At 43.7% G+C, this 12,997-nt stretch overlaps 1 protein-coding gene across 1 annotated transcript; it reads left to right on the top strand.

Annotated features, from left to right (window-relative positions):
* Positions 1-4,454: 4,454 nt before the first annotated feature.
* On the top strand, positions 4,455-7,525 carry LOC124696954. The gene is made up of 7 exons (XM_047229609.1): positions 4,455-4,648; positions 5,162-5,297; positions 5,389-5,516; positions 5,702-5,711; positions 6,775-6,810; positions 7,286-7,395; positions 7,468-7,525. The coding sequence occupies exons 1-7, from the start codon at positions 4,455-4,457 to the stop codon at positions 7,523-7,525; spliced, it is 672 nt and encodes a 223-aa protein (XP_047085565.1).
* Positions 7,526-12,997: the final 5,472 nt, after the last annotated feature.

The following is a 12,997-nucleotide window of genomic DNA, read 5'->3' as shown; positions in this document are numbered from 1 at the left end:
TTTTGCCCGGTTTCATGTCTACCGGCATGATTGTTTCCGGCGTAGCCTCCTCTGGCGTAGCCACGATCTGCCCCTTGGCTTTTTCTACCGGCATCGTGTTGCCCGGCTTGTTGTTTTCCGGCAAGAACCGGATCGTACACAGTCATCTGCTGTGCGTTCATTTCTTTTTCTCTTCTTCTGTCCGGATGGGGGGACGAGGCCTGCCCATGGGACTTGCTTCCGGCATTCTTTGTTGAACGCGCGAATTTTGAAGCCGCAGCCTTGTTCAGCTTAGCCGACTGCTCAGCATTTTGCTGCTCGATAGTTTCCGGCAGCTCTCTAACACGCTCTTGCTGTTTTGCCAAAGCATCTCCGGAAAGCGATTCACACGGCTCTACTCGCAGCCTTAGCAGCTTTTATAGTTTTATCCGGACTACTGTACTTAGGTTTCTCTACGATGCTGATAGATGCGGAGGCACTCTTGCCGGTAAGAACTTCCTTACGCAAATCCTGATCTAGATTGCGAGCTTTAAGCCGGTTCTCCGGTATCCTAGCGGCATGAGCGCTAACAGAAGCAAAGCCATGGGCAGCGTTGTACTCACGTAGGGTTAGGTTCAGCTCGCGCTGCGCCCGGACGATGTCGGCGCCGTTCGCGAGCAGCTTCTGGCGTTGTGCCTCCAGCTCCGCCTGAGCCGCTGCCGGGTCGATGTTCTGCGTGATCGGCGTTGCCAGCACGTTCATCGCCGCTTGGAGTGGTGTTGCCGGTGGTGCGGAAGATGCTCCCGCAGCGCCAGCGTCGCGCTCCAGCGGTGGCTTGGCCGCACGGGTCGAAGCCGCACGACCAGCACCTTCATCCACGGCTTCCTTGCCTGCACCAACCACACCGGTCATCATTACCTCGACGCTGCCGGCGGCGCGGCCAGCACAGAGCCACCTTGGCGGGTCCGGTGCCACCGGCACCGGCGAGAGGCGCTGGCGCACGGGGACGGTGCCGAAGTAGACGCGGTGGCTGCCGAACTCGATGATGCGGCCGTTCTTGGGGAAGATGCCACCGTTGGCGAAGCATCCCGCGTTGTCGTTGATGAAGTCCATGGAGTAGAGGCGCTGGACGAGCGCAGACACCGTCCGCTCGCCGGCGATCTCGAGGATGCCCGCCCGAATATGAACTCCAGCAAGCGCCACTTCATGCTCCACAGTGGGCGCCAACTGTCGTCGTGGTGAACAGACAGATGCCATAGGATGGCTTAAGTTGGGGCCGAATGGACGCTAGAGGATTCGGGGGAGGGTTTGTGATTAGATGGGATGAACTTCCGGATGGTTTCCTCAAGAACTTAGCCAAGGCTAGAGGTTGAATAAGAAAGACACAAGGAAGAACTCGCTCTAGATCATCTTCTTTATTGATCTCAACAGGTTACAAATTTCTACACATCGCTCCGTCCGTGTCCGTGAAGAGGGCTACCCCCTCTCCTTATATAGGGGAGAGGGTGGCTTACAGGGCAAGAAACCCTAATGGCATCTTTAACTAGACAAACTATTTTACAAAGCTACTTTAATCATAGATGACACCGGGGTCTTCTTTAATCAGGGAGGCTGACGTCCTCCGGCTTCTTTGATCGTCATCCTCCTCTTTATCGTCAGCCCTTCGTTTAAAGCTACTTTGCTTAGCTCATCTTTGTCCTCTAGTTCTGGAGAGAATCTTTGACCAGAACTGCCGACATGCTCTTCCTTCCGGTAGTCCGGTGTCTTTTCTATCCGGTTCCGGTATACCCCTCTTGGGGATACCGGCTTAGCTTCACTTAGCCAAACTCTTATCTTTGTGCTCCGGTATGAACATTAAACCGGTATCTTGATGACTCAAACCATCCGGTTTGGCATGCCTTTGGCATACCGGGGGTTATCTCCCCAACAATTAGGTCATGATTTTCCTGGGTTTTATGAGTAAGATTTTAAACATTAGAAGAACATAGGCACGCAGGAGGGCAGCAATATAGAAGAAATGATGTATACTTGCTTTTATTGCACATGTTATTATTATTTTTTTATTGCACTTGCTCTCAATCTCAGAACATGGGGTGTTGAGGTGCTCACCGACTCTACCACCTCCTGAACCCATGCTAACTAAACCAATCCAGCTCATATATACAATCTTGTGCTCTTGCCTTTGCCTGCGTAGGCTGGTTATTCTTCTTATGTGATTTTGAAGTTCACTATCTTCCCATTGCTATTTTAATCTCGATATATTGGAGTTTTTGAGGTCAGGGGTCTAAACCTCCTTTTCGGAAAAATAATAAGTTGTTAATCGAAGACACCGCAACAGTGAGAGACTGTGTGTGAAAAGAACACAATGAATAAGCTCGTATTTGTTGATGAGCGTGTATGTGCTAGCAGTCATGAAACTCAATTGGTAATCAAATTTGAGCATGGAGGGCATCAGGAGGAGTTATCTTACCCAACCCATCATAGTGGCTAGCATATGATGGAGATTTAGGCCTGGGTTCAGCTTAATGTCCGCGAAAGTCTATCCACTTGCATAGGAGTCACGTGCCCTCGGCATTTAGGAGGATACGGCGATTACCTGGTTGCCCAGACGGGGATGTCCAGACGCAGTTGTGATTCTCTTCGGACAATGAATGTTTTCACGTGCTAGCACCCATGATTCTTTTTAAATCAGCTGACACCCGTGGATTTTTTTTAAAAAAAATCCTTCACCGTTTTGTTCTAATTATTGTTTATTGGTGAAGACGGCTTGTTTACTTGAGAGTTGTCCCTGTAGGATGTGTAGCTTCATCCAACCGGTGAAGATCAGATTGTCATGCATCGCCAAAAAAAAGTCATCTCACAAACCATCCGTATCTATGAATGATATTTTAGTAAACGTCCAGCTCACATTGATTAGGATGGGACGATGCAGTTTTTTTCAGAAAAAAAAAGTTAATATAAGGGCTAAAGATTTCAAAAGGCGAACTCGCATTAGAAAAGGGAGATTAGGTGAGGCCGCGCTAATGTCCACGGAAGTCTATCGAATTGCATAGGACTCATGTTCCCTCGGCATTTAGGAGGATACGGCGATTACCATGATGCCCAGATAGGATGCCCAGACGCAGTTGTGATTCTCTCCAGACAATGACTGTTATAACATGCTAGCACGGTTCTTTTTAAATCAGCTGACACCCGTGGTTTTAAAAAAACCCTTCATCGCTTCGTTCTAATTATTGTTTTTATTCGTGAAGACGGCCGTGTTTACTTGAGAGATGGTAATCATGCATTTCCTCACCGTTTAGGTCTGTGCAAAACCTGTTGGATCTGCTTCGCTCATAGCATCACGAATTCTCCCATGCGGGTGGTTGCCAACCCATCATAGTGGCTGGTCTGCTCAGAAAATTTTAAGCCCCGATCAGTAATACTGTCCTTCCTATGAGATCCCATTAACCTGATGAGTGACGATGTATTTATCTGTCCCTGGTCTCTCCGTAGGTACATGCTCTCTTCCCTTTTCGTTTGTTCATGTATCAAATTATAAATAATAATTACCTTGAAGCAATTATCCTATTTAGCTCGGACCTACCATATCACTTTTTTTTGTTAAGACAACTGAATGCTTTAGCAAGTACCTTCTCATATCCTGACGATGCCTCAGCAGCCAGGTTTCATCTTTCTTAATATGGATAGCTAGATTGATACCCAACCAGATGCATTTGTTTTGCAGGTTGGCATTTGTTACACATACCACAATCCACAAAATGATTGTACGAGGCTGGAGTATATAATCGATTCCTTTTGCTGGGTACCAGATGTATTAGTAGCTAAATAGAATGTCTTCTGTCAGATTTGATTTTGATGCATTGCTTCACTTCCTACGGAAAATAGAAGGTCATCCCACATCTTAATAATACGATGCAGCCATATACGTATTGGCAGTTTGGAAAAAGTAACTTGGGTAATGTGTTATTGTTGTCACCAGCCCGGTACAAATTGGTATCTGCACCGATAATATCCAGTTGAACTCCTTCCAAAAAAAGGATGGCCATACCAACCATACCAGCTAAATTCTTTAAAAATTGGCTTTTGTGTCAATCTCCCAATTTATATTTTCTGCTCTTATATTTTTGGTTTCTTCTATTATGCAAGCCTATAGGTTGTATGGCATGCCAACGCCCCGCATAAACGCACTTCATCCTTCTTTACTACACGAGTATCATTTAGAAAAACCACAACCGATTCCCGCAGCAACGCGTTTTAGTAAACGTCAAACTCACAGTCACAGTGATTAGGATGGGATGTAGTTTTTTCAGAAAAAAAAAGCTAATAGAAGGACTAAAGATTTCAAAAGGCAAAGTCGCATTAGAAAAGTCGATTAGGAAAGGCCGCGCCAAACGTAACCAAACGACCAGGAAGAGAGACCAGAAAGGCTACACCCACAGGAACTAAAACCTCTCTTCCCAAGGAGACGACGACCAGCGAGGATCGGGCGACCGATGCAGGCTGCAGCCATGGCTCCGGACGGAGACGCCGTCGAAGCGGCAGCCACGGCGTCGTCGCTCATCTTCCTGGGAACGGGCTGCTCCGGAGCGCTCCCCGACGTGCGATGCCTCATCCAACCGTCCACGCCGCCGTGCGCCACCTGCTCCCAGGCCCTCACCCTCCCGCCGGAGAAGAACCCCAACTACAGGTGCCCTCTCACGCTTTTGCATCCGCCTGGCTTCACGAGATGGAACTCTTTCTTTGAAACCCACACTCCGACTAGTATAGTAGAACCAAATCAGTTATATTTAAAACCTGCATACCATTTTCGTTTTGCCGTTTTTAGCCTGCAGGTTGGTCCTAGCGGATGCGGATTGATTCATTATACATATGCTTGAAAAAATCATTACTGACTTGTACCGTGCGATTAAATTACCATGGATACTGATTGAGAAGTCAGAACCTCTTACAGAGTTACAGTGCCCAGTTTTGTTTTGTAATCTGTACTGTGAGCCTTTTCAGCTGCTACTGTGGCTGAATGTTTGAATGATCTCTTTCATAGAGTAAATTTTCCATTGGTGTCTGAAATGTACAAATTTAAGGGGGAAATATTTCCAATTATATTATGACAGCACGATTCATCTAATCTTACTGGTGATTTTTTCTTAATATCAGCCTGGTTTTCCTCAAAACTGGGACAATCTAATTCATTCTTTTTCAGATGCAACACATCCCTCTTGATAGACTATTGCGACAACGATGGCACGCATAAGTACATTCTAATTGATCTCGGGAAGACCTTTAGAGAACAAGTTCTCCGGTGGTTTGTTCACCACAAAGTTCCTTCTGTTGACTCGGTGAGATCTTCATGGTTTGCATTCCGTGAAATTTAAGTTTCCAATGATCAATGCATACAGATGGCAATATTGATGGTCCTTTGCAATGCAGATTATTCTGACTCACGAGCATGCGGATGCCGTCTTAGGTCTTGACGATGTTTGGCTGGTACACCCAAGCAACCATAAAAATGAGATTGATCATCTTCCGGTTTTCCTCACACAATTCACAATGGACAGGCCAGCTTATTAGCTTCCTGAATGGACTACCATGCCATATTAGGCATCATATCATGTATCACCTCCAAGAACAAAAGTCTATTCTCAGGAAATTAAAAGGCCCAAGTGCTTAGCTCCCGCAATAAACCAAATCCTAGCCTCCATTTTTTTTCTTACGGAATTCCTGATGCAGCTTTTTGATGCAGCAATTTCCAAGTCTGGTGCTGGACAACTTGACCTTCTTAGAGCATCTCTAACAGAGCCCCGTAAATCACGCCGGAACCGTATTTTTCCGGCGGATTTACAGGTTAGGATCGAAAGTGGCGCAGAACAGAGACTAAACTCGATGCTCGGCCCGAAAAACTTTTTCAAGGGGCCGAAAAATTACACACTCGACCCCTATTAATACAGACTCCAAAACTGAACGGATTTCTTACTGCTCCTCCAGCGCCGACGTTCGTACAACCACCTCCAGCCGCTGATTTCTGGCTGCTTTGCTAAAATTGTGCACCGCCGGTCAAACATCTTGTCAGTGTGCTCCAATTCCAACCATTTCTATGTCAATTCCCGGCAAATCTTTTCGATGTCGACTAATTCCGACGAGCGGCGACGCGGTGCACACAAGCAGCACAGCGAATGCGTACACGTGCAGATTCTGACGAGCGGTGTGACGCACGCGAGCTAGTCTTACATGGAAGCTAGCTAGTTCTAACTATTTGGTGCTAATCATCTTCCGATTGATTCACAAATATCCAGTCGATTCCATAGCTAGCTAGTTGGGTGGTGCTACTATTCCGATTAAGCTTGCTAGCTAGGTGGCGGCGGGTGCTGGGACGCGGGCGGCGGGCTCTTGGGCGCAAAGAGGCCCAGCAAGGGGCGCGGGTGGTGGCCGTGCGGGGAGACCTAGGCAGCGGCGCAGATAGTTCTAGTGAAGAAGACGATGATTTTCCGAATATTTCGATTTTCAGTTTTAGTTTAAGTTTTAGTTTACAGTGTCTATTCTGTTTTGGAGCGGCCACTTACATACCAACCGTTTTTCGACCCGCAAACACGTTTTTGGAAGACTGAACACGAGTTTTTCGGTATGCAATTTTACGGGCTCTGCTAGAGATGCTCTTATATTCGAAACAAACCGGTTACATCGGGTGGTAAGCATGTTGCATATGTTTGTCGTCTAAAAAAATGTACATCTACCTAGTAAAAAAATGAAAAACAAATCACACAAGTAAATTGATATGTCGCAGAATCTGCTGATACGTGTTTTGTGGCATTTGAACAGGGACATGCTCGTGGTTGCCATCTTACCCTTACAGAGGTTAATTTAGATTTGATTTAATACCTCAGAACATTTTTCTGAAGCTTTAAATTCTTTGCATACCAATGTGGTGTTTAAGCCATCCTACTCTCCGTGAGCTCAGCCTAGAGCATGTTACTAAAGCAAGGCTATATGATATGAACATACATACTCCCTTCATCTCAGTTTACTAGTCTTCTCCGTATTGCTAGGTCGCCAGTTTAACCTATATAATATCAATTATATAATGCAAAATTATATCATTAAAAAATAGAACATCTACACTTTCTAATGATATAATTTTTATAACATATAACTAATACTAATTTGATGAGACTTACGACCTAGGGATACGCGTACGCCTAATAAACTGTGAGAGACTGAGAGAGGGAGTAGCATGAACCAGCTATTGCATCCTTGCACGTCAAGATGTCATAATTGTAATCAGATCTGATTACAATTAACACCCAATGCTAATGCCATTTAGCATTTGCAGAGTCTTGATGCTATCAAGACGATATGCCCAAAGAAAGCTCTGCTAATTGGGATGAACCATGAGTTCGAACATCAAAGAGAAAACAACATTCTGGCGGAACGGTCTGGCAGGTATGTTGTAGCTTGAACGTCTGGATCATATTTATTTTCTTCTGGTGTGATGTGCAACTCCTATGATAACAGAGAAGGAATACCAGTACAACTAGCCCACGATGGTCTAAGAATCTTCATTGATCTGTAATAAGTAAGCATCGTGCTACCAATATCAATCCTATATTTCAGCAGCATTTGATCAATATCTTTTTTTTCGAGAATGTTGCCAATATATTTTACAGGTTTCCATTGGCATTGTAGATTACTGCTGTTAAGGTTCATGCACTAGCCACTTGAACCAAAAGTCCGAACTTATGGAAAGGGCTAGGCAATCCACATATACATTTCACAACACCCCCACTCGCGTGTGACGGAAGAAGAGGAAGTCAACACGTGAAAGAAGAAGAGCACACCGAAGCAGGGCATCAGCGGTGGCTAAAGAGGGGGGCAACAGCAATTTTTAGGCTTAATTGCGAAACCAGGGGCAACAGCAATTTTTAGGCTTAATTGCGAAAACCATGTGAAAGTCAGGATTTGAACTCGAGACCTGGGGCTCTGATACCATGTTAAGGTTCATGCACTAGCCACTTGAACCAAAAGTCCGAACTTATGGAAAGGGCTAGGCAATCCACATATACATTTCACAACAACTGCAACTCTGCAAGACAAATTAACAGTAAGTTTGGAGAAGATGCATATGATGTACTCAAAATGTTTTGAAGTGCTTATCCTCTTCAGAGCTCGTCATTAGAGTCGGAGTTGCATGTTGCTTCGCGAGGGTTCGCTTGTTTGGCGTTGGCCGGCTTGAGCTCCACGGTGCCGCTTCGGCGAGATCTTGGTGGTTAGTTCTTTGGTGTAGTCGGAGTCGCTGAAGAGTGATAACGATGACGTTGAAGGTCAACCGCGACGACTTCTCGCTTCGGTGGCATGAGTATCTTGTGTGGGTTGCCAGGGTGGCTTTGTGTCCCCGCTGAAGAGTGATGACGATGGCGTTGAAGGTCAACCGCGACGACTTCTCGCTTCGGTGGCTCTGTGTCCCCGCGGCGGTCGTGCTCCATGACGGTCGCCGGGGCACTTGTTTCAGTTTTCGGCCGGTTCCCGCTAATAAACTGGCCAATTTATGGTCTTCTACTTTATTAATGAAAATGGCAAGTCTTTTGCCTCGTTTCAAAAAAATGTAGTAAAATTTTCAAAAAAAAATAACATGTACATATTTGAATCCTCAATGTACTTGTCAATTATCATAGAAAAAGATCATTTTTTCGTTTTGGAAAAGAATCCAGTTCTTCGAAAAGCCTTTGTAGAACACTGAATTTATCTTTAGTGCGTAAATTTCTTGCTTCAGGAACATTTACACATGCATGCAGGACACTGAATTATTTTGAGAATGCTTTTAATTTGTGAGGACATGCTTTCACTCGGGGGCAGCCTCAGTTTCTTTTGCAGGTCTTTAATTTGTTCTGTAGCGTGAATAGTTTTGTATTGTATCTCTAGAATTTCTATGAATTATCTTGTCTATTGCCAATAAGTTTTTGCCCCATATTGCATATTTAATGCCCAATATGTATCAGTGGGTTTCCTATCCGTGCAAGGTCTCTGTCATTTCTCAATCCCTTTCTGTGTTTTCTTTTAATGTTTGATAAGGACTATGTATTTCTGTTATGCAAATAATGGAAAGGGGAGTAGCCCGTTTGAAGAAAAAAAATTATGGTATGAGATGTCTTTGCAAGCTTTCTGCATGTGTCTTCTGCTCATGTTATTAATTTGTCTTTTATTGCACTTGCTCTCAAACTCAGAACATGGGGTGTTAAGGTGTTCACCGACTCTACCCACCTCCTGGACCCATGCTAACTAAACCAATCCAGCTCATATATACAATCTTGTGCTCTTGCCTGGTTATTCTTCCTACGTGGTTTGAAGTTCATTATCTTCCCGCTACTATATTAATCTCGATATATAAGAGTTGTTGAGGGCAGGGGTCTAAACCTCCTTTTCGAATAAAAATAGAAGCTTGTTAATCGAACACAAGGCAACAGTGAGATACAATGACCAAAAAGAATAAGCCTGTGTTTGTCGATGAGTGTGTATGTGCTAGCTGTCATGAAACTCAATTGTTAATCAACTTTGAGCATGGAGGGCATCAGGAGGAATTATCTTAGCCAACCCATGATAGTGGCTAGCATCTGATGTCGATATAGGGTTGGGCTTAATGTCTACGAAAGACTATCAAGTGCCTTCAGCATTTAGGATGATACGGAGATTACTAGGGTGCCCCGATGCAGTTGTGCTTCTCTTCGGACAATGAATTTTTTTCGATAAAGGGGATATATTAATATCAAAAGATACCAATTACACTCAGCTTCTGCAACAACATAACACCCTAATGGCAGTACGGATGCACATAGCCAAAAAAGATAAAAGAAAACTAAGAAAGAAAAGTCCCGCTATAGTATCGCAGGCCTAGCAACAGTAATACATTCACCCCCTAGACAATACCCGAAATATAGACTCTCCAAAAGCGACGGCTCAAAGAAGGTAACAGTGCACCAGCATCGTCGTTGTCCGATCAAAGATCTTATGTTTTCACCCTGAAGATAGTCCGTGTTCTCAAAACAATGCCTCCAACAATATCATTGCCAGACACAACCAGTTAAGGCCAGACCTTGGGTTTTCACCCTGAAAGGTACGACTCTGAACTTCACCTGTGCTGCCGCCCCCACTTTCATACCACTGCTGCGGATTCTGGAACACCAAGCAAGTTCCTCAACATCGCGAAGACTTGAACCTTCTTTAGCTAATCCCCCAACCCCGTCTTCATGAAATTCTCTGCTTCTGACTTCACCATGGACCAAGAGTCTCTTGATGTCAACACAGAATAGAGCTTTGATACGTTGCAAATGTATCTACAATTTGTGATGCTTCATGCTTGTTTTCTACCAATTCCCGTATGTTTTATGCGCATTTCTATACACTTTTTAGCATTTTCGGGAACTAACCTATTGACATAGTGCCACAGTGTCAGTTCCTGTTTTCTGCTGTTTTTGTGTTTTAGAAAAGTTGTACAGGAAATATTCTCGGAATTGCACGGGACAAAAACCCAGGACCTTATAATTTTGAGGGGAAGCCTGAGCCAGAAGGAGACACGCAGGGGAGCTGTCACGTGGCAATGCACAGGGCAGGCGCGACCCCACCCCTGGCCACGCCTGGCCCATGTACTGGCCACCCCGGCCTCCGCTGACATCGCCCTTTCGCCTATATATTGTCCTCGCGGAGAAACTATCAGATATCAAGAAAGAATTCCACGAAAAGTCCCGACGCCGCCGCCGTCTCAAACCCTAGTTCGGGGAGTTCCTGCTGCCTCCCCCGTGGGGAGATGATCTCCATGGGAGAGGGCTTCGAAGAAGCCATGAAGGAGGGAGTTGACGGGATGCACTCCACGCTGCCCTCTCCGTCGTCTCCACCGCCATCTCCATCGCCAACTCCTCCTTGTACTCAGGGTCCATCCTCTCATAAACCTTTGTACCGCCCTATGTAAACATGCTATTCGATAATATATTCTATCCTATGATCTATGTCATGTTTCATAGTTTATTTGTTCTTAGATTGGATGGGTGATTTTCTTTGATTCATTAGAGTTGTGATCTGATATGTTATTATCCTTGGTGTCCATTATATTTGTGCGCGCATGGATCAAACACCTAGGGTTGGTAGTATTTGTAACGAAGCGGGGGGAGTTCTGTCGGAGCGACAGAAACCTAAGAACGCGAATCGATTAGTTGCACGTATGGGAGTAAAGGGGACCTAGAGCTTAAGGCTATGGTTGGGGAAACCTTAATGCTTGTTAGTAGTTACGGATGTTTGCTAGCAAGCCAATCATATAGTGCTTGCAATCCCAAGTAGCGGAGTGCATGTATATTTAGCCTCTCCCACATAGAAAGCTCCTTCGAGGATAGTGAATCCGAGACCGTCACTATTTTGTCTTGAGCAAAGCCACCACTATTACCACCACTTTTCCACACTCATGTTACTGGTTACTTAGTTTATTTTACCGCTGCAGCACTAACATTTATTTCCGTGTATTTATTTTCCTACAAAGTCACCTCTCAAACCTGTGCCACCGCTGTAGTTTTATTTCCTAGATATTGCAAACGTTTAGTGCGTGTAGAGTTATATCAGTGGTTGATAGAACATTATAGAATGTTTATCCTACCTTTAGCTCCTCGTTGGATTCGACACTCTTACTTATCGAAAAGGCTACAAACGATCCCCTATACTTGTGGGATATCAAGACCTTTTTTGGCGCCCTTGCCGGGGAGCAATAGCGTGGGATGAATATTTTTGTGTGCACTTGTTTGCTTTATCTCTAAGTAGTTTTACTTTCAGTACCAAGTTGTTCTCTATCCTTGTATGATAGGGAATGCGAATTACCAAAAAAATTAGTTGTAGTTTTTAATCAAAATAGTTTTCAAAAAGGAAAGTGATTGGAAAGATGAGTAATGGTGAATTGGGGATCGATCTTGAACACTTGTGTTCATGCCTATGAAACCAAAACAATACTTTCCATGGAAGCTTTTCAAAACCTGTATATATTCTAAATATTGTGTATGTATTGTACATAGTCCTTTGTATATAGAAATATCATGTATAGTTACTAACTAGTTTGTTTATAATGCAAGTTTGCCACTTTGTTGCTTAGAAACAGATTTATGTGCGTTACTGTAGAATTTTTAAAAAATCACCAGAAGGTGATCTTGGTCTGAAATTTCTTGAGTGAAAAGTACTGCTTGTTACCTAACTTTCATTAGTTCTGACTTTTCTGATTTGAGGCGTGTAAATAGTGTTACTAATTAGATATTTACTAACTGTTTCTGTTCAGACAGATTTGATGTGCTTGACTGTGAAAAATCGTGAAAAATCTCAGAGCAGTGTTTTAATATGAAACATTTTGTGCATAACCCTGAGTTTATGATCTTTTTTTCATTAGTTTTGAGTTTTTCTGTTTGAGCTAATTAACTACCTCTTTGAATGCCATCTTTACAGATTGTCCAGTTTTGACAGATTTTCATGCTTATTAATTATTGTGCTTATACTTAATATTTATAACCTTTGTTTGATTGACAATTGTTATAAATTGGTTGTTGTCCAGTAGTTAATATTAATGTAAACTTTTCAAAGCTTGAACATGAGTGTATTTTAATTAATGAGTACTAACCTACTAACAAGTTTTGTGAAGTTTTATGTGGATGTAGCTAATTATTGATGATATGAATAAGAAGACACAAGAGCTCAACCTTGAGGATGCGTAGGTGCATCCTAAGAACCAATTCAAGATTACACAATCATCTAAGCTTGGGATGCCTGAGTCATCCCCATATTCATCAACTACATGAGGTTGTCTCTTCCATACTCTTTATTACTCATCCACGGTTGGTTTTTAATAAAGCCTAGCTCAAAGAAGTTAAAGGAAAGCACTTTTGGGAGATAACCCAATTTTATTTTTGCTTTTTTGAATCTTGGAAGTTATTACTACTGTAATAACCTCTCCTTATCATTTTTATTTTGTTTTTGTGCCAAGAGTATCCTCTAATGGAAGGAAAATGATGTCTGGGGTGTTTGCTTT

This window comes from Lolium rigidum, chromosome 3 (genome assembly GCF_022539505.1).
Source record: "Lolium rigidum isolate FL_2022 chromosome 3, APGP_CSIRO_Lrig_0.1, whole genome shotgun sequence".
Taxonomy (NCBI): Eukaryota; Viridiplantae; Streptophyta; class Magnoliopsida; order Poales; family Poaceae; genus Lolium; species Lolium rigidum.
This window is presented reverse-complemented; position numbering and strand designations above follow the sequence as displayed.

Bases quoted from the DNA above. Each gene is read 5' to 3' on its own strand.
- LOC124696954 (XM_047229609.1), top strand. From the start codon at position 4,455: ATGCAGGCTGCAGCCATGGCTCCGGACGGAGACGCCGTCGAAGCGGCA. The intron at 5,298-5,388 runs GTGAGATCTTCA...TTTGCAATGCAG, and splicing joins AAGTTCCTTCTGTTGACTCG to ATTATTCTGACTCACGAGCA. The intron at 7,396-7,467 runs GTATGTTGTAGC...CTATGATAACAG, and splicing joins CTGGCGGAACGGTCTGGCAG to AGAAGGAATACCAGTACAAC.